This window comes from Excalfactoria chinensis, chromosome 10 (assembly GCF_039878825.1).
Source record: "Excalfactoria chinensis isolate bCotChi1 chromosome 10, bCotChi1.hap2, whole genome shotgun sequence".
Taxonomy (NCBI): Eukaryota; Metazoa; Chordata; class Aves; order Galliformes; family Phasianidae; genus Excalfactoria; species Excalfactoria chinensis.
In genome coordinates, this window is record NC_092834.1 from 6,055,573 (window position 1) to 6,077,240 (window position 21,668).

General features: G+C 43.5%; 1 protein-coding gene across 5 annotated transcripts in view; it reads left to right on the forward strand.

Annotated features, from left to right (window-relative positions):
• Window positions 1-21,668, forward strand: part of AKAP13 (A-kinase anchoring protein 13) — a 188,498-nt gene that overhangs the window by 103,943 nt on the left and 62,887 nt on the right. The window contains exon 1 of one of the 5 annotated variants that reach the window (XM_072345265.1): window positions 15,864-16,709. The exons of 3 other annotated variants lie outside the window; for them this stretch is intronic. In XM_072345265.1, the coding sequence (XP_072201366.1) occupies window positions 16,629-16,709 (81 nt within the window). In that variant the 5' untranslated portion in view covers window positions 15,864-16,628. Of the gene's footprint in view, window positions 1-15,863; window positions 16,710-21,668 lie in introns of those variants that run through there. One more of the 5 variants, XM_072345264.1, reaches the window with a different exon arrangement.

The window sequence follows — 21,668 nt, forward strand, 5'->3', positions numbered from 1 at the left end:
CCCCCATCCCCTCCCCTTCCTCCACCCCTCCCGCCCCATCAAACACCTCTTTAGAAATCTGGCTTTTCTAGTGCAGGAATGGGAGTGTCAGGGGAATGGAAAGTTTGCTGCAGGACTGACAGGGTTTCCTGTTGCTAAGTTGGACAGAAACAAAATAACAACTGCACTATATTAAGGCTGCTTGAAAAAAAAAAAGAAAAGAAAGAAAATGGTTGGAAGGCTTATAAATAGAGCTTAATTCACACTTATAGGTTGAGCAAGGAGCGGAGCAGTGAAAGCAGGCATGAAACGCGCTTCTCCTGCCCCATCCTGCCTCTGCTTTATTTAGCTCTGACTCTTTTGTAGCCAGAAGTCTTTCAGGTGCTCATTGCCTTCTCATTACTGGGCCATTTTGTGGTTAGTAAAAGTGGTTTTCTGGACGTGTTGCAAATAGAAACGCTGCTTGCTGCTGCAGGTATTCAGCAGCCTTCCCCCTGCTTGCAGGATCTTGGGGCAAGTTGCTGGGAAGTGCATTAACCCTTAGATTGTGGAGGAGAGTTTTGTACCACTTTGTTTATTAATACATGACGTGGGCAGCTGTTTGTACACACGGGCTGTTAAAAGCCATCGGGATCTAACAAGTGAAACTCCGTATATTGGAATCAGGCTGAATAACAAGATCAAACATAATGGAAAAGAAGAGGGAAAATTCCTTCTTGTGAGTTGGTTTCTGGAAGCATAGCATTGTCTGGGTTCTTGGTGCCAAGGAGCGTGCTCCAGTATTACAAGTATAAGATACACATGCTTTCCCTGCAGTCTTTTCTGAAGGCTTTGCTTCAGAGACCTCCTTGTGCATGTCATGGAAAAGCTGCAGCTGAAAACTGTTTAGGAAAATAATGGCTTGTAGGGTTGTAAACATTGAGAAGGAAATAATGGAAAAATGTTTTTTTTCCAATTAAAACGGGCTTTTAAAGTGTCTGTTTCTTAAATCTCCAGAATGTTTTCTCAGCGGCTGTATTTATTCAGCTATAGAAACTGCACCAAAAATTTCCACGTGCCCTTCGTGCTGAGCAGGAGGTGCAGTGAGACCCCAGCACTCCTCATTGGGCGGCTCTGCTGGGAGCTCAGGGGTTCTGGGCAGCAGCTTGATGGGATCTATGAAAATTGGGCCTTAGCATTTTGTACACTGGATGACTTCAGAACCTTAACTTTTAAGGGTACAGCTGATTTGGCTTTTGTATGCTATGATATTAGAAGTAATTGAGAACTGAATCCTGGTGGCTGCAACAGTATGAAGGTAAAGCGAGGTGGGATGAGCTGGACCCCACTACCCTTCTCTCCTTGTGCTGCGCACAGAGATCAGCTTTGATTCATTCGTTGCTGAATCTTTGTCTTCTTGCAGCAGAATGGATAATGTTGCATTTTGGGGCTCATCTGGGTTCCTTCTCCTTTGTCTGAGCCTGTGGCTGACAAACTATAGCTGGAAGAAGAGCACAAAACCACAGTTAACTGGAGGATAGTCCTCTCTTGTATTGATTGTGTTACATAGATCCTATTGACTTTAATGTTTCCTACCTTCACCACATGAATTAGTGTGGAAATGAACATCTGTTTTTTCAGAAGTTGCAGCTGACCAGATAAACAAGTCCTGGCAAAATGTCTTTGTGTGGCACAAAGCTTGATCTGCACTCCCTGCTCTCTGCTCATCCAAGTACTGCAGTAATAGAGCAGCTTTGTGGGGAGAGCTTGCAATATTTCAGTCATGGTTTGGAAGAGTGAAGTGTGTTTATAAGGCTTTCGGATGACATCAGGTTGGGAGGGGTTGCAAGCACTGGGGAGAGCAGGGTTAGAGTTCAAAGTGACCTTGAGCAACCAGAGGGTACATCCAGATAAGAGATGAAGAAAGATACAAAGTGTGCAAAGAAGAAATCAAAGTACTCGTTCTAATAAGTCAGGATTGCTGGAGAGTGATGAATAGAAAATGACCAAGGATTTTTAGAGGGCTGCGAATTAAGTGTGGACCATCAGTGAGAAGTTATTGCAAAAGAGACAGATCTTGTTTTGGGCTTCTCCAAAGGAGTGTCATCCTAAGACACGGGAGGTGACTTACTCATGTGCAGCACTTTGCAGGTCTCATCAGTGTCATCAAATCCAGTTTTGTGTCTTGCTCCAAGGAGGATGCAGAGGTTCTGGAAAGTATCCAGAAGGAAGACTGAGAAACGTGAGAAGAGCTTGAAAGAACTTACTTTGTTCAGTGTAACTAAAAGAAAACTGTTGTGCAATCTAACAGACTTCCAGCATGTAGGAGTTATTAAAGTCCTAGCTTTCCATGGCAGCTTAATTTACTGATTTGCTAATTTGCCAGAATTATTGAGGTTGAATATTGGGAAGACTTTGTTATCATCATGAAACTGTTGCAAGACCACCTAGGGAGGATAAGAAACCTTTTCTGGAGGTGGTAATGGATAAGACTTTCAGTTGCGGCAGAGCCCAAGTCCATTGTTGTCCTTTGCTTTTGATTTGTAGGACCATAGGTGTAGGGATAGACTTTAAGCGTGAAGGATCCTGAGGTCTGGCCTTCCCCTTACTGTAGTCTTACTTATCTCTCATCCCTGGTGTCAGCAGAGAATTGAGGACAGTCACGGCCAAGGTGTTGTATGGGGTCACCCCCTCTTGTGGCTGCTGCTCAGAGAGGAGGAGTGCTGGAGTCAAGCAGTAGAGAGATGCTCACAAAGGCTGAAATTTCTGCGGGGTCTGCATAGGATTTATTCACCAAAATTCAGGTTACCTGTGTGCACTAAAGCCAGTTTGCTTTGTGTGTATGTGTACATCAGCCTATATTGATACATCTATTACTGTGTGATGGCCTGTAGCTGCATGGTTGCAGGCTCCTGTGTCCCAAAGGCGGTGTGGAACAGCATAGGAAGGCTTCCAGCAGCATGGGGAACTGCAGACCAAGTGGCTGGAGTACTGGAAACAAATCAAAGCAGGGTGCCGTGGCAGCCCTAACAATAGGCTGTGGCCTAGCCTGCCTCTTCAACATCACTTGTGTAACTCTCTTTGTAAATATTTTACTGTAACTAGAGTAAACATGGGGAAAAAACAAACCAACAGCCAAAAAGGAGCCTGCCTGAAGCCTGGCATTAGTGCTAGATGGTGACACAAATGCTTTGGTCAGGGCTTTGGACTGGCCATCTGCAGGGCCCTTTCTCATACCCACTGGCATCCTGTTCATGTCCCTGAGGGTTCAAGAGGGCTGGTAGGAATTTCTATCAGATGCTCACCCCTGTGTTTGTTTGTCACTTTGCAGAGTAGCCCACCTAGTGCTGTAGGCTGGTTATGGTGGGCTGTTCTGTGCATCACTGCATAAGATGTTGTGTTATGTAGAGTTAGAAAAAAGAAACAAAACAGGGAAAAAAAGGTAATTCAAACAAGGCCAGGATTGCTGTTGGCCTTTACTATTGCTTGTGCTTTGAAACCTGCAGCAGGAAGGCTTTTATGCAACTACTGTGGTTGTAATTTTGTCCTCTGCTTAATTTCACTGAGAGCTGCAGTTCTCATTCCTTTTTGTCCTGAGTTCTGCCAGTCCTCAGCTCGAGGCAGGCGTTTCCAAGTTCAAACACAGGATTCACGGATGGTAGTGAGAGAAGCAGGAAGGCAGACAACAAGTGAAATCACAACTTGATGCAAAGATGCTGCAAGCAGGATGGGGCAGATGAGTGGGACTCCTTAGTGAGCCACGTGGAGGTGGTGAGTTACTTCTCATCCCCAGCACCGTCCCCTGCAGTCTCCATTATTTCTCAAGATTGAAAAGCACAGAGCTAAAGGATTTTCTCCACAGCAAATCCTTGTTTTGGAGTCCCATTTCTTTTTTTTATGCAGCCATGAAAGTACGGGTACATATAATAATGGATTTATAAGAGTCTGTGGCTAAGCAGTGTTGGCAGTGAGTGGTGTACCTTCAGGAGGAAAATACCACTGTGTTTTCAAATGGTTCAATCTCCTGTATCACATGGATTCTTTTATTTGTGTTTGAGGTCCCTTAAAGTTTTGTGGTGTAACTGTTGTATGGTAGACATGGTTACCACACACTGAATTCCTAGACTAAATATAGAGGAAATCAAGATGATAACATGGGAGACCAAACATGGACTGCATTATTATGACAAATGGGTATTCTGGTGCATCACATCACTGAGTTTTTCCCCTTCTCAGCATACCTACCCTGCTCCATGCTGCTGTTTTGCAAGTTTGAAGTTGGACCCCTGCTATGTAGAGAAGTCTCCTTTGGACTGGAACCATATGCATGGAAAAAAAGACTCCCTCCAACTCTTTGCTCTGATGGAAGAGCCATAAGTGTGATGCGGGGTTTAGAAGATGAGGCTAATCAAACTGAGACTATGGGAATGACAGTTCTGACTTTCAGGAATGAAAACAGTTGTGTTTTTTTTAAGTAACATACATTAGGAATGGATGAGCTCTCCATTGCTTGAACTCTTCCATCAAGAACTGGATATCCTATGGAGTGATAAGCTTCAGCTCTGAATATCCTGCCAAGGAAATGTTATACTGAGTCACCTGGAGGTTTGGATGGGTTGGATGTTTGCATGTTGTCTCCTGTCTTTAAGATCTCTCTTAGAAGATGAACCCCAGCAGTGTGATCAGAGAGCACTCACAGGGACACAGATGAAGGACTACAGGCACCCATATCCAGGCACGGCATTTTTGACTTAGTCCTTCCAGCAAAGATGAAAAGAATAGTGTGAAGAAGAGGAAAAGGGTAAAAAACAAAGAAGAGAGGATTGTATTCAAAGCTAGAGTGCTGATCAGAAAGAATACTTCTTCTGTTTAAGTATTTCCACTCATGCAGTGTGAATTGTTATGAAAACATATTTGGCATTTTACCCAGTACTGTTAAAACTCTCTCCATGGAAACATGAAGCAGAAGGCATTTTGCCTTGCAGTAGTTGCACAGATTCCCCTTTCTGTAATTGTTTTTGATCCTTTTTTCCCCACCCTTTTTTAGGTGGGTCAATCTTCCCTTATATTCTTTTCAAGCAGAGGTGGAAATCTCAGATTCTTTACCTCCAGTATCTCTACTTTGAATCATGTGTGCATCTTGTGAGGCCCCAGATGACTCGACTGTGTCACAGGCTGCTGCTAAAGCACCAGATGAAGTAAAAGCCTCAGTGATATGAAATGTTTGTCTTTCCATGCAGCGTCCTTCCTTGTATTGAGCAGCTTCACTGCTTTCAGGCTTTGTCAGAGATGTCTTTCCTGCTGCTTTCTTCCTCATCTACAAGCATGGTCTGCATGTACTCTGGTGCAGAGCAATAGTACAGTAAAATTTGGTCTTGTATTAACAATGGAGTTTTCAGCTTGGGACTGCAAGACAAGAATAGATGACAAATGTTTTATACCTATGTAAGCATGTATTTGGTGCTACCAACTTTCTGGTTTTCTCTTAAGTGGTGGTGAACTTAGCTATTCTTTCCCTTCTTGCATACTGTGTTCCAGCAATGTACTTGATAAAACTGAAGGCAGTAGCTGTTCCCAAGAGGATAGTCCAAAGGATAGGACCGATATTTCTGGGTTATCTTGTTTGCTTTCTTTTCTGTTTGCACAGTTAAAGTTGGAGTGATTGTTACTAGCTTGTGTTTAACCTGAGTTAACACTGGTGTCATTTCAGATCTGGAAAAGACTGGTGCTTGGCTTATGATTGTGTCAGCCTAGTTAGATAATGCTTCTCCCCTGATTTATGCCCTGATACCACTGCAGTCACAACAATAATAGTTTCACTTTATTTATGTACTTAGTTATGTGGAGGCACATTCTATGTGCAGGAAGCATGGCACCTTTGTCAAAACAGTGTGCCCCTCTGTCCTGAAGCATTGGCATCTTCTGTGCTGCTATGGGAGCAGCAACACTCTTCTGCAGGTACCGTGGCACTAAGTCTGCCCACCTCATTGACAGCCAAACGTGTTCTTCCTTCCTGTACATTGGCCTTCCAGCTGGTGAGATAAGAGCAGGAACGTGAAGCCTCACCCTCCCTAACTCATTAGTCTGAGCCCTGGTAATGAGTCTGCTTAGCATCAAGTGACATGTTTTTGTTCTGTCTGAGACTGTGCTTACCTCCATAAATCACGAGAAGATCATAATCCTAACTTACTTGACTCTGAACTTTTGCTTAGTTTCTTAACACAGCTGGATGCATTGAATGCCCCAAAGTGCTTGGAAGGGCTATTGTTTCCAAAGTACACATTTTCAAAGTCTGGAGGTGCAGTTCTCACGTTGGTTTCAATCTCAGCTCTTGTTCTTGGGAATTTAGAAATCTATTCCGCCCTTCCAAAATGTTACCAGGCAGAGTGCAGTGACTCTTACCAAAGACATGGACAAGGGTGGGCTGATAGAATCTGCTGAAATAACAGATGTGTTTCTTGGTGTTTAGTTCCACAATATAAACATTAAAAAAAGGAAGAAGAGAGGTATTAAACTCTTCTACTGTAACAGGGTAAGGAAGTGCATTCTTACCTGCTTGCCCAGAGGGAGGTGGCCATGTATGTGAGGGGTGAGCAAAGAGCATCAATGCATCTTCTTCTGCCTTTTAAGAGAATAAGAGCTTGCACCATTTTCAAGTATTCCCACCTCTGGATACCAGAAGGGAGCTGGGTATTAAAAAGGAAAGAGAAGAGGGAATGATGGAGAACAAGAAACTGCAGCCTGAGTTTTCATTTGATGGGTATTGCTGTAGCCCCCAGTTGAATAAAGTCCAGCAATAGTGCCCCAAGACTCATACTCACAGTGGCTTTGGCTTTAGGGCATTTTGCAGCTTCTGATTTTAATCACTTTTTAGGGAGACTGCTGAGAGAAACCTCTATAAGTTCGTTTGTTAGTAGCCAGATATTTGAGGGACAGTGTTTGATTTGCTTGTCAAGGCTTGTTTATGACTTGTTTGCTATCTCTGAGGAAGCTGAGGTTTACTTCTTATGTCGTAAATGATGCAAAAGGCACCCAGAACAGTGTACACGAATCCCCTGTCTTTGTTATAAATCTAAGTATATAGACTAAATAAATAACTTCTTTCTGGGCTTGAAATCCTTACAGTGCACCAGACAACAAAAATTTGCGTTTTGGAGTAGCTCCTAGAATTCTTTAAAGCTGAAAGATCTCCTCTGCTCGAGAACCTGGAGCTCTTCCTCCTGTAGACGAGCGATGGTTATTTAAACTGGCTTTTCATCTGCCTGGCCTCTTGGGCAGGGGTTGGCACAGTTCAGTCAGTACCCACTGGGATGTAGGAGTGTGTGGCAGCAGAATATGAGGCTTTGAAGGTAAGGCTCAACAAGTATTCTCTTTAAAAGAGCAAGGGGAAAAATCTGTGCTTTCAGGATTGCCTTTCTCAGCTCATGTAGGAAACTTAGTGTACCGGGTACACTAAAAAAATGATTTTTTTGGAGCAATTTAGATGCTTTTTAAGTTATTTCCTTCTCTTTCCAGAAAACAGAATTTGATACAGAAGCATACTGTTTGGAGTACCAGTTTAAAAATGGGCTATTTTGGTTTAGTTTAGATAGATTTTTTTTTTTAGGTAAGCATTAGTCTCCCAGGGCAAGTACATTCTGTTTCTCTGCATGTCTTCTTATGAGCATTGCGTGTTCCCTGACTGGTAAGCTGTGCTGTCTGGCACACAGAATATGTTTTGGCAGAATGGCTCTTCAAATCTGTGTTATTCTTTTTTACGGAGGACGTTGGCTGAGGTCTGGATCCCAAACTGAAAGAGCGGGAGGGAGGCAGGACAAATCTGGGGTTAACTGTGGAACGCTGCTAGAAATGGAGGGGCAGCCAAAGAGATGGGCAGCAGGGCATGCTGCAGTGAGGTTTTGCTCCTTGGTTCAGAGCAGCAAGCAGCCAAAGCAATGGAGGTGTCAGACCTGTGTTTAGGTGATTAAGTGAGATAACGTGCATCTGAGAGCCGTGTCCTTTAGCTGAGGGTGGTGGCCAGGATCAGATCTGATCATCCTTCTAACTCGAAGGCATTCTGACTATTTTATCCTGACCTCCCTGAGTGGAGAGGGAGAACACGGCACTGATTGCAGCCATTGCGCAGACAAAATCAGGGAAGGAGCCCAAATAATATTTCCTTCCAGTCTTACCAAATCTCCTAGCCAAAGAAAGCATGAAATAACAACAGCTCTGAGAAAGGCTAAATCGTTTGCCTGTACCAACAGATGTTTCTGTAAGCCATTGATTTTCAGCTTGTCCCAGCTTAAATACAGTTACAGAGTGAAAAAGGGTCGAAAGGGTAAAATGCACTTAGAAGAGTTTTCTCTACTTAAGAGAACTCTGTAAGCTGTTGGTGAAGCTGTAAACAAAGTCACGGTGAAATATACATCGTCTTGTACTTTAGGTTGTGTCATTTTGCTTGTTACTGACTGCCTGGGTTAACAAAAGAAAATATTTTTCTTTCAGTAGCGTTCAGATCTTTTTCTGGGTATTTTTTCTTATGCGTCTGCATTAAATAAGCCCATTTAACAAAACATGATCCTCTTACAAACATGGAATAATGACAGACACATATGGCTTTCATTAATTTTTGCATGTTTTGAAGTTGCCTTTTTTTTTCTCCTGAAGGCCGACTTCAGAAACAGAGATTAATGCTACATAATGGCCAAAATGACTAGCTGAGCAGTCAGCAATTCTAACTTGGGATAGGAGGAGCTTCTCGTTAAGGTTATTTAACCTTTTCATATTAGGAAGGATATTCTTTTCTGTACAGAACAGTGCTGTATAATCCGCCCTCATCCCATTTATGGTTACTTGTTTGCATCAATTGGACAGACATCAGCTGGTTATTTCCAAGCTTTCTTGCTTCTGAGTCCTGTAAACATTTTAGATTTTAGCCTGCCAAGAACTGTGGGACATCTCCCCTTTTTCTTCCCGAGAAAGCAAACCCAGCCCCTTCCTTGTGTTCAACAGGAGGAGTTTCAGGTGATTTCTTTTACCCCAGAGCATTCTGCCTTGTTATCTGCAGCACCTCAACCTTGGCAACTCCAGAGATAGGAGAAGGTTTATGGATTAGGTTTAGGATAGTTAGGTTTATGGATTAGGTTTAGGGCTTTGGATCCATTTTTCCATTTAAGAATTATACCTGCAACAACAAACACTGCTGCAAAGGCATCTTTGCAAAGCAAATAGATGCAGTGTGTGCCAGCTCATAACCCAAGAAACAAATATTATAGCATTTTTTTTTGTGTGAATGATGTCAGCAGTTGAGAAAATTCCATATTAATGACTGTGTTTCCACATACCTAGATGTTAATTAAACCTATGTTTTATGTCCTGAAATTCACCTTCTAAAATGAGGCTACAGAGGAGCACATGTGGGGTTTAGCAGTGCTTATGGCGGTGTCTGAACAGTGCAGAGCAGGCTTTCATTTGTGAGCCTGGTGATGAATCCTTGCCCTTGCATACCCATCTTTAGACCAGAGAGGTAAAATTAGTAAAACGGGTTTATTTCATAGGGTTAACATTCTTTCCTGGGCTCCCGTGCTGTAAATACATATTGGTTTAATATTCTTTACAGAGGGCTACCAGGGAAACAGATGAAACAGTGAGCAAATTAGTACTCCTGTGGTCCTAAAGCAGACCTCCCAGGCAGGAGCTGGAACCCAAATGCCTCCTCTCAACCTTTGTGTTGGATTTTGTTTCAAGTTTCCAAACGCATGGGGAGAGGGTATGAAAATATTGGTTGGATGTAAGCATAGGTTAGAGGGTGTGCTGGTGTGTCTGTTATTGCTGGGGAGAAAGGGTTCTGGCCATGGACAGAGCATCTCATTTACCAGCTGGGTTGGAGCTCCTCCTTCCCACAAAGCAAACAGAAACACTGGAAGGGCAAAACAGATCCCACAGTGTCCTCTACTCCTTGCCTGCAGCAACAGCCAAGTGAAAAAGTGACCTGGAAATATGGTGGGTGCCTTTATATCAAACAAGCTTTCCCTTCCAGATCGCAGATTGTCAAGTTACACGATGGAAGAAGAGATAACTTCTTCCTTTTTGACAGAGTGCCTGGCTGGGACAGAACAGGGGTCGTGTGGGCTTCCTACGGCGGCTGAATCCCAGCGACTTCAATTAAAAGTAAAGAAAAGAAAAAGGGAGGGAAGCTGAATCATATTCTGGCATGATTCATTCATTTCAATGACCTTCCCTACTTTTCAATTGGATTACAGCGGAGGCATGAAAGAATGGTAAAACTTGAATAATTTCCTCAGCTAAAGATGTGTCACTTTTATATTGTCTGTTAATTTTACTCCCTGATGCTGTACGTCACTCATTTTGGGCTTTATCTGCCAATTCATCTATGCAATCTGCTATCCTGTCCCTGTTTTTAGCTCTCTTTTGATAGAAGCATCCCCCAGGCCTATTCTTGACCTGATCTCATTAGGGTGAGGCTCAGGCAGTGCTGCCTGCCCCTGTGCTGTGCTTGCAGCAGTGGTTACTGAGCTGTTATGTGGGAAGACAATGTTTTCTGCACTCTGCAAATGCGAAGCTGTCTGCTTTCCTGCACAGAACTCATCTTAACCTTCCACTGGAAGGCTTTACTCCTGTAATTTATTATTATGATGTGAAGGAACATAGGGTTTTTTTGTGTGTCAGCCCATATCAAAGGTTTATCCCAGTGATGTCAGTATATGCTTTTTTTATATTATGCACAGTATACAACTGAAAAATTCCTTTTCAATTTGTCAGCTTCATCGGTAATGAGACATCCCCACCTTTTCTGCATTTGAGACAAATTTAACTCCCCTATAGGATGAGTTACTGGGCATTGCTTGTTTGGGTACCACGTGGATTGCACAGCCTTTCAAATACTTAGGGGATGTGATGTGCAAACCAATTTCCAGTGACTCATGTAATGCTTTACAGTAGCTTGAAAACTCCTATAAATACAATTCCCTACTATATATCTGTTTATTTACACCATTATCTTTCCAGATCCCAGAGGCTGGGCTCACCAGAACCTGCATTGCTCCCAGTGCTACTAAAATGGTCAATAATTCCACATGGGGATCAAATCCTGTTTTTACTCTCTCTTCTGTTATTTCTTTTCTTTCAGCTGCCTTTCAATAGGTGCTGCAGGGACTTGAGCCCCTGAGCCACAGGGAGGGAGTTTGGCAATGTTGGGCATTTTAACCAATACAGGCTGCGGCTGTACGAGGCTTTGTTTGGATGCAGGATTCAGCTCAGTTGTGTCTCCCAAAGTACAGGGTGGCTCCACAAGGAGATGTCCTTCTCCAGACCTTGATGTGAAGATCTGAATGATTTAAATGGGGATACAGAAGAGCTGAGGATGCCCAGGCTGGAGACTCAAATTTGTTTTGGTGCTGCAGAAGATTTGCTCTGTGGATTAAGTTGGGCTGCAGCAGCACAGTGCTTGTCATGGACAGGATCTGTGTACAGGCCGTGGGGGGACCATCCTCACCTCTCTCCCTGCCACCTCTTTCTTTTGGACTCATAGGGGAATCTGGTGTCACAGCTCTCCTTTTGCGGCTGCACGCTTAAGAGGATGCTGCTCAGGTGGGTCTTGCCACATCCACACAGGTACACCCTAGACCAAAATACAATGCAGATGGGCAGGCTGGGCTGGAAGGGGGTCAATCTCAACCCTCTTCTGTGTCTTGCAATCCTCTTGCAAGAATGAGAAATGCTTTCTTTCACTTAATCTTTCCTAAGGTGTGCAGCATTAGTGCCTGCTGGTGCTCAGCCTCTGCCTGCTTACCTCCAAACTCCATGTTGGAGCATCCACCTGGGTTTGTGCTCTGCAGAGCTGACTTGCCTCCAGGCAGACACTCAGGATGTGCCTTCCCATCCAGATTGGACACACTCCTCTTACAGGCTTTGCAGTATTAGAGTGCAGATTTCCTTTGCCTTATTTAGTTTTGGGGGAAAAAAAAAGGAGTTTGTTTTGTCTCTCCTGGCAAATGCCAGAAATGTAGGATTTTTAAATCACTTTCCAAAAAGCTGATTTCTTTGAAGAAAAAGAGCAATTTGAATTGTAATTATTCTCTTTTGCTGTCTGACAAATTTATTATCTCCTGCATCTAGTGCCCAATAGTGGGTTTTGACTTGCTTAAGAGAGGGGGAATTTTTTCCTTTCATGTGTGGCTCCGTTAGTTCCTATCAGAGCCACGGTTTAAAATGTTAATGCTCCTCAGTGTTTCTGCAGATTGCATCATTTTCAGTGTTTCATAACTATATGGCAAAAGTAATTTGAAACAGATAACAATAGCGCTGTCTGTTTTAGAATAACCATGATTTCCTTGTCATTAAGAGATCTGTTAGCGGGGAGAGGAGGAGAAGTTTTATCTGGATGAGTTACAGATCATATGGTGCAACTGAGTGCTTGCTTTTTCTCTTTTTTTTCCTTCCCTTGAAATTAACAGCACTGGACTTTGGTTTGGATATGAAACGATTGGATAGTTTCAAACTCCTGTCTGCACCGAGCAGCTCAATGCTTCCAGATGGTTTCAATAAGCATCCCAGAAGTGTCGCATCAGCAGCCGATGGCCCAGGCTGCGCGCGTCTCCTCTCCATTTTGAGTCACTTGCAGGAGAGCAGAAGACAGAATTATTCACTTGATGGAGTTGTTTTCATTTAATCCTTATCCTCTTGCCTTGTGCGTCGTGTTTCTGAGCCTAAATGCTGCATTACGTTTAAACATGCACGTGGCATTCAGAGGATTGCTTTAAACAGATGGGCAAAAGGGGCTGGAAGCCTTTGTTGTGCTCTGTCTGGGCTGAGCCTACGTTCTTCATCTCCTCTGCATGCCTGTGTGTCCATAGGGCCGTGTGCAGGACAGGATTTCTACCCTGAAACAATGCAGCAAAAGCCCCACCTAACATGGGAAGGGAGTGATGGCCTCCCAAGTGGGAGTATGTCTGGCCCATTATCTGCTGTTTGTTTATATTATGATCTGGGTTGGTTTTTTTTTTTTGTGTGCGTGCTTTTTTTTTTTCCCTTTTTTTCTTTTCCTCCCCCTAGCAGTCAAATTAAGATGGGTGGAAATTAAGATGAGATGAACTTCGGGTGCTTACAGTCGTCACTGGCCTCCTGATCTTGGCTGTGAGTCAGGAACATAACCACAGAAAAAAACTCTTGGAACAAATTAGGGATTTGGAAGCTTAAAGTTGAGAAGAGAGGGGAGAGACGGGGATTTTTCTTACAGGTTTATTTTGTTTTCTTGTTGATCATTTCACTTTGTGGCTGAAAGCATAGAACATCCAAGTAGATCAGTTGGCATTAGCTTCCATATCCTCGCTAGATCAAAGCATGGCACTTATCTTATGGAGGATGGCAGGTCTTCCTGAGTCACAAGTACAGACACAAGTCCTGGGAGTCACCTGGCCAGGTCTTGCCACCTGCCTGCAATGTGCACCTGAAGTTTCTGCTCCCTGCTGCCCCATGGCAGCATGCACGGGGTTACTTGTGGCTTTCAGCTATACAAAGATACTCCTGCCTAGCTTAGAAAAAACATCCTGCTCTTCTTGGCTTCCTGCTATGGAAGTTGCATGTCTCCCAGTGCACCTCTCCACCTCCTTTGGCTAGAGACATTTCTCATTTCTCCTTGCCTTTGGGAAGGGTGAGTGTGTGTGCAGCCACAAAGGATGTGGGGATGATGCAGCTACAGGGCTGACCTATCTCACATCTCCTCAAATATGCACCATACACTTCAGTAGTGGTGCTCCGTGGCAATCTCCCAGTTGTCAGAGATAAAAGGTGGAGTGCATTAAGTGAAGCACAGAGCTCTGAAGTTATCCCTTGGTTGAATCTTGGCCAGTGGATAGGGAGAAGCTTTACATGCCAGCAGCTATTGATAGGGTGATGTGAAAACAAAGTTAAACTGCTGTATTGGTTAAAAAAAAATATCTGGGTGCTACATAAAAAACAGTAGAGCATCATTAAGGCATGGTGACTGATGCAGATTCCTTTACCTGACCTCAATTCACACGCTTTGTTTATAGGCTCCTGTCTTGTAAATTTAGATTTGAGGAAATCCCAGCCTTTTATGGTAGTGTTTGAGAGGCTGGAATGCTGTCACAGCCATTTCTGATTCCTCATCTTGATGGGCACGTGATTGCTGGGATTCATTACATGTAGAGAAAACCAGTGACTCCAGAAAGTCCCCAGAGCACTACCACATTTTGTGTGCGTCCTAATACTGAAAGCAGAAGCTTTGTTAGTGGGAAGAACAGAGTCATTGGCTGAGCTCTCACTCTGGGGATGTTGGAGCTGGGGAGACCTAAGAGGAGATGCTCCCGGTTTGCTGTGGGCTGGGAGGTGAAGCTTTGGGTTGCGAGAGCCAGCCTGCAGCCTTGTGAGAGCGGGGTGGGATGCCACGCAGTGAGTAGGTAAGAGCCATGTGCTGGGAGGAGGTGACGTGCTGTGTCCCCATGCTGCTTCAGCATGGAGGGCTTCCTTACACACTATGCCCTGCGCTGGGCCTGGTCACTGCACCACGGAGCAGTGAGGTAATGATGGCCCTATGCTGGGGCATCATGATCATCCAGTGTCATTTCCTGCTGGATCCAGAGGGTAATTAGGCTTTTGCATGATCTGACTGTACAGATTGGGGATGTCACACTCAGCATTGCCCAAAATAATGCCTACCATTTCTGCGAATTCATGTTTTTCATTATTTTACCCAAGAGTTGTGTGTATGTGAGTCAGTTCCTGTGTAACTCATGGGCAGGTTTCAGTTTGGATGGGCAGAAGGGCAGATAGCACTAAGAAAGTGAGGAGCTCCAGCATGGTGGGACCTTTGGATTTAGGCCTCCTTTGGAAGAGTTTTCTTGCATTCATGTGCTGCAGACTCATTCTGATCTGCTTTGAGACCGTCCACCAGCTGTTGGTTAGGATGGCTTTTTGAGATCTGCAATTTAAATGCTGGTTTCATAGCACTGGTTCCAACATCTGCATCTGCTGCTTTGCATCGTAAGTTTAACAATCCCTCCGTTTCCAGCTTCCGACCCAAACCAAGCAGCAAGTTTGCTCAGCAGAAACTCCTGCACTCAGATCCAACCCCAGAACCCCCTTCCCCTTTTTCCTCTTTTTCTTTATTTTTTATTTTTTTAAACCTCCCCCCCCCCCCACCCCCCTTGTTCCCTTTTGAATCAGTGAATGAGAGAATGTCTAAAGCCAGGGATGGATGGAAACATTTTCTCCTTGGTGAGGTCAGGGTGGGGTGGAAAGCGGAGGGGGCTGTGAGGGGGCAGTTTGAAAACAGGAAACCATGTGGCAGCATGCATGCAGGGCCCAGCTGATGTGAATGAGCTATTGAGAGGGGAGAGCCTTGCTGCCTAGCCCAGCATTAGAAAAACTGAGAAACCCTGTGTTTGCCCTTTTTTTTTTTCTCTCAAAGAAAAAAAGCTCTGCTTCTCAGTTAGAATAAATGAGAGAAACTTCTATTTTCCTGAGCACGAGTTACTGAAATCCTTCTTTTTTCTGGGGGGGTGGGAGCGAGGTGCACTGATTGACTCATAAGTTTCCACCCCTGTTTTGGGGAAGCGCTGAGCTTGAAGCTGTCTGTCTGTCTGTCATCCACCAGGCCCCAGGGCAGAGGGAAATGCAGCCATCCTCCCTCTCCTTGCCTCTCCTTGCCTCTCCTAAAACGCTTCCCTTCCCTTCTCCATCTTTGCACCCAGCAAACGGGCTGAGAGCCTTGAAGCAGGAGGTGGAAGGCGCTGCCGATGGAAAGCTGCTGCTTTTTCTTCCTCCACTCCCATCCCTTTTTTTTTGTTTCGTTTTTGGTTTTTTTTTCTTTCTGAGGAGATGAATCATGCTCCCACAACTGCAAAGACGTTTTCAAAGCTGAGAACGCTGGTGGTGCAGTACTAAAAAGGCAAGTAGGGCCGTCCCAGCCCAGGCCAGGAGGGGAGTGGCTTTATTTCATTATTTTCTTTCCTCTTGCCCTGTGCTGTCATTAGAAATTTAAACTTAAAGCAAAACCGAGCCCTCCTGCCTGCTGCTGAACGGCGGACCGACTCTAAAAGGAAGAAAGCACCTTTTTTTGTGTGTGTCATCGTTTCTTTCACATCTGAAAGAAAACTCACGTTGGTGACAGCATTTACTTTGGATACAGCGATCAACTGCTTTTTTTTTTTTTTTTTTTTTCCTCTTTATTTTTTCCTTTCCTTCTGAATCAGACGCGTCGTGGCTCAGCCTACCCTCCTGCTTTTCCCCCTTGGAGCATCACGGTTCCTATCGCATCCGTCTGGCTTTTGTTCTCTATCAGAATTTTCATTCTGATGCTTTTCGGATATCAAAGTTGTCTGGAAAACTTTTTATTATTCATATAACAGGAAGGCTGATACCATTCTTAGCAGCTACTAAAGAAGTAATAGCCATATGTATAAAGCTCTCTCGATATACCTTCTGTTTTCTATAAGTTCCTGTGTTTGTATAAGCAAATCTGTTCCAAGAAGACTTTTATCAACCGGTCGCAGCTCTGGGATTTTCTTTTTCCTGTTGAGAGGCTCGGAGCGGCGGGGACTTCTCTGAGCACGCCTGTGTGTGGCTGGGAGCACTGCAGGCACTCTGGGGTTCATGGTGGGCTCTGCTCCCCACACCTTGCCTCTGCTTGCAACCCTTTGGACACAATGTACGAACGGCATAAGAGGCGATACAGCCTGTGCGACATCTCCAAGGTGGACAGGACTGTAGATGTGGTGTTGTTAAAGGTATGGTGGTTGTTTACGTCGTTTATCCTTCTCCTTCCTCCTCTCGGGTGTTGCAGGTTGGGGGTTCAGGTGGAGGAAATTGCGTCCTTCAGCATGTGGATGGGTTGCAGTAGTGATGCTTGGCATGAAGTTGTTTGCTGTTATCTCGGGATTATCCACTCCAGCTTGCAACTACACTTCCAGAGAACCATTCTGGCCATCTTCCCCACACCCCAGTCTTCTCTGCCCCGTAAACACTCCCGTTGTCTTTTGCAAACCTCACAAGTCACAGGTGGTTTTTCTGCCCCGTTCAGTCAAGGATTTTCATTTCCAGTGTTCATTTTTGGACTGAAATGTGCCCTCTTCCCCTCCCTTTCCCCAGAGATATATGCTGCTTCAAAAGGCACAGCGGATCCTCGTCTCTTTTTTTTGTTGTTTATATTTGAAAGGTGGTGTTCTTATTGTTTGGGTGTGAATTTTGTTGGTCAGAGCAAGAGCCGGGAGCAGCTCTTGGCTAATTGTCCCAGCGTTCCTTCGCTAATCTAAAATTAGCAAGTGCTCCACCAAATGGCACAGTGGCAGTCTGGGAATGTCCTCTCCCTAACAGCTTTTTGGAGCTTCAGCAGTTTCCTGGCAAAGTGGATGGAAATCGGAAAGCAGCCAGAGGGACTGCAAAACACAGCTTGCCTCAGATATCTTGACTCCTGAACGAGCCTTTCTTTTTGCCCTTTCTCTTTCCTTTCCTTAGCAGAGGCAATGGGTTTCTGTACCTCTGTACCACCGTGGGGCTTGTTTTTCATGGGTTTTACTTCATGCCCATTTTCAGGGCTGGTCTGAGGACTGAAGAGATAAATATTCTCATTTTCAGTGCTCTAATTCACGTGCATTAGAATGGACCTAACGCTTCTTATGTTAATTAGCACTGTTTAGGAATGAAAGCTGTTTGGTATTTTTAATTTTAATTGAATGGATCCTTTGGTGGGTTGTTTTTTTTCTGTGGCACCAAGCAGAAATAGCTACAACTTGCTTTCTGTACCAACTTGATCTTGTTGAGTAATGTTTGAACCTTTATCTTAATGTTCGAATCCTGTGGGATTCAATCTCTAGATAAACCTTATGAGTCATTAAGAGCTGTAGACGTGCTATGAGCGCACTACTTGTGTCAAATCACTGCTTAGTGAGGCTGGGAAAAGGGGTACCCCTGACAACCTTGGTTGCAAATATAAAAGCGACAGTCTTTTTCTTCATGAAGAATATCTGGATGCTTTGGTTGAAATGTAATTCACTGCAATTAATCTGACTTCAGAATTTCTGATGTCATTAGTTCCCTAAATTAGTTTTTGTTCAGCAAAGCTTAGGTTTTATAACAAAGTATGGCTCTTGTTAGTTCCCACTAGTATTTTCCTAATTGAGTTTCAAAACTGTGGGTTATGATGTCTGTTCCTGCAGATGACTCAGTGTCCATACATGTGTGCATGTGTGCATGCGTTGCTGCTCTGAACGCTGGCTGTAAATAGTGCAAATGTTTAAAATAGGGGGTGCCAGTGACAGCTACAGTACAAGCAGCTTCATCTTGTTATTTAGTCATTCTTATGTTTTAGCTGGTTTCTATAGCATAACCAATAGATTAAATTAAATGTTGACGATCCAGGGATCTAAGCCAGCATTAGACTGCGTCAGTGGCAGATCATCTCTTGACGTTAATGGGAGCTGGATCAGACCCTTAATGAGGGAGCTGTTTGGGGTTTGGTAGTTTTTTCTTTGGTTGGTTTTGTTTTAAATTAAAATAGTTGTTTAGGTCACCGTATTTCAGTGTGTAGGCTTTTGTTAAGTGTCAGTCATTGAATAGCAGATAAATATCCTCACAGCAAAACCAAATAGTGTCTCCATTGACAGTATTTGATTGGAATGAAACCATAACAAGATACCTGCTGGCAGATTTCAGTTTGGCCTACTGATCAGCTTGTGCAAGCTGCCTTTTCCTTGGGTGGTAGGTGAATACGTTCTTCTCTTCATTTTAAGATGAGGAGCTCAATCATGACATAGGAAAGAAAAGCAGCTGGTGAGGAAGGCAACTGGAACAAGTTGTGAGCAGAAAATGTCTTCTGTCATTTTGGCTGCTATAAGTTTATAGATTGTATTGTCATAGAACTGCAGAATCATTTGAGTTGGAAGGAACCCTTAGAGGCCTTTTGGGCCAACGCACCTGTAATGAACTGGGACACCTACAGCTGATCAGGTGCTCAGAGCCCTGTCCAGCCTGATACAGTTGCAAAAGAATTTCAGATCCTACCAACTGTTTTGCAATGCATGTGCCTTGTGGAAGGATTGCTGTGTTGGGGCTAAAATTTTCCGTGTTTAGATTGTGCCTGAAAAAGTGGTTTGCAAAGTTACAAAAAAAAAACCTCAGCAATTTTGAGGGCTGATGCACATAGTTATTTTTTGCTTTAAGATGTGTTCCTCTTCCTCCCCACACATGAACACAAGAGGCAGTGGGTAAATCCATGTCTTAGCTTCTTGTTGGGGTTAGAATTTCATCTTTACTGTAGCTCTTTTTGCTGCTGCAGCAATGCAAACATGATGTTCCTGGTTATTGACCACAGTGGTTTGCCGCTGTACAGGAAACCCTAGTTAACGCAGAAATGGCATAACAATTTGACATCATCTTTCTTTCTGAGATCACACTGTAGCAGATGAAGAAGGTGTGGGTCAGGTGGGATATCTGCTTGCTGAATGAATAATTGTGTCCAGCTCCAGGCAGGGTAAAGGTACAGCAGTTTGCATTGCGTTATTCCTAGGCCCAAAATGGGAAGTCTCAATGGGCCTGTGTGCGAGTTGGCAGCTGTATCCCATGCTATGCCTGCCACCACAAATAGAGCTGTCTGGGGACAGAATACAGATACCACCAGAGCTGGCACCTGGCAAGTACATGCAGTTAGAGAAGTGTTTAAGTCTGGCTGGCAAGGCTGTCCTTTGCAGTTAGAGAATAAGAAATAGGCTTGCTTTGAGAATGAGAGAGTGAGCAATCACAACTGGGTATGTGATTTTTTTTCCCATTCGTTCATTGATCCTGCCTACGTTGCAGCTCTGTAGATGAATGCTCAGGCTGTTACTCCTAAGCAGGATGTGCAATTCTTCTTCCTAAGTAAGGAAAAATAAGTTTTCATGTAGCTGCTCTTCAGGTAAAACAGATCTAATTGAGCTGCAACATGTTCTTTCCTGCTTTGTGGTTGGGCTGGGGGAAGCACTGTCTTTTGTCGTTGAACTTTGTGGCCCTAAAGCAAATCTGAACTTTAATCCTGAAAACAGTGTCTACCCACAGTGATTTTGTTCCTGAAGGCTCAGTAGTAAGAGATGGATTTATGACAACGTGGAGGACTTTATTTGTTCATGCCTTGTGTAGAATTAGAACAGTGAGGATAGCTTAAATGAAACGGAAGGGTTTTCACACAAACATTTATGTGCCTAAGGTTAATTTTGCTCCCATTTTAGTCAGGAGTTGTTTGGTTTCTTTTTAAGGTAAAGGCATTGTTCTAATACTCAAAGCTTAATTAAAGGTTGTTATTAACAGGGCTCTAATTCTGCTACTGGTGGAAGATCCCCCAGTGCCAAGGGCAGAAAATGTTCTCGGGCAAGATGCTCACTTCCCCATTTGGGACACTGCCAGGAAGAAAAGTGCACTCTAGGAATTCAGCATTGCTCTTACACCACAAAGTGCTAATTTATTCAGCCATTTAATATGTCCTGTGGTTGTAGGAGCCTCTTCCTTTAGTGTGGTTCTTTTCAGCACTGTGTGCTTGTTGCTGTGAGCAAGGACATGTTGAACCTCCATGAGCAACTGTTGTACCAATGCTGGCATTCAGTAAAGATAGAAGGTTTGGTGTGGTGTATTGACTACATTAGTTGATAAATAGGTAATAGGAATCCTTGTGGAACTGCGAGTGTTGTCACTTTGTCCTTTTCGAGATACATTGAAAGATGGTCTCTCTGTCTTTCATCCACTCTGTAAAACCTTCCAATAAGCCTAAGGCAAGAAAATACACTATACATATATATATATATATATATTCAGTTTTTTGGGTATATATATATATACATACTGAGTAAATTGGTATGTCTTAATGCTATCTGGAAAGGTGATTATCAAAGCATCACTTGAGAGTTTTTGCTCTCAAGCTTTGTGCAGGTGCAATTTGTTTGCATCAATGGCTGCTGAAGGAGGAAGGTAGAGATCCTTTTCCAGGTGCCCCATCCTTTACATTGCTCTTTAGAGAGTTTTGCAGCATCTTCAAAGGTGGGGTTTGGGGTTTTTAGTTGTTTCTCTCTTAAGGGGATGAATTTACTTTAATTCATAGTTCAGGAATTAAAAGGCAACAACCAGATTATTCTGTTACCAACAAGTAAAGTTAGAAGTTTGTTAGAGGAAACATTGAAAAGAGTATTCTACAGAAATTCTTTGGAGCAAAGTTCCTGGAGAAAAGTGTGGATTTGAAACAAATTACCTTTAATTGCAATTAAAGCTAAGCTTAATTTTTGCTTTTTTAATTCATCTGTAGGTTATTCCCATCTTTCTTAGTTAGTCTGTTACTGCTCAGTACAGTGCACAAGTATTTAATGATACACCAAGCAAGCTCAAATTGCTCTATTAAATATTTTCCTTTATGCTTGATTGGAAGCTGGAAAAAAAAGAGAGGAATGGAAACTTGCAAAATTAGGACAAAGTTAAAACAATGTGGAAGGAAGACGAATCTCTAGAGATCTGCTCAGAAATGAAAGTTAAAATCATGTTCCTTCTGCTCAGAGACGTTTGGTGCTGATTTATGCTGGTAACTGGTGATGGTGACAAGTGTGCAAACTTCTGAAGCAGGAGACGATTTCCTGAGAGGTCAGTGTGTTCCTGTTGTTGTGAAATGGAAACGCTGTCTGAAGAATTCAGATGAAACCAGAGGGAGGAAGAAAAGGGTTTTTCTATGGTTATCA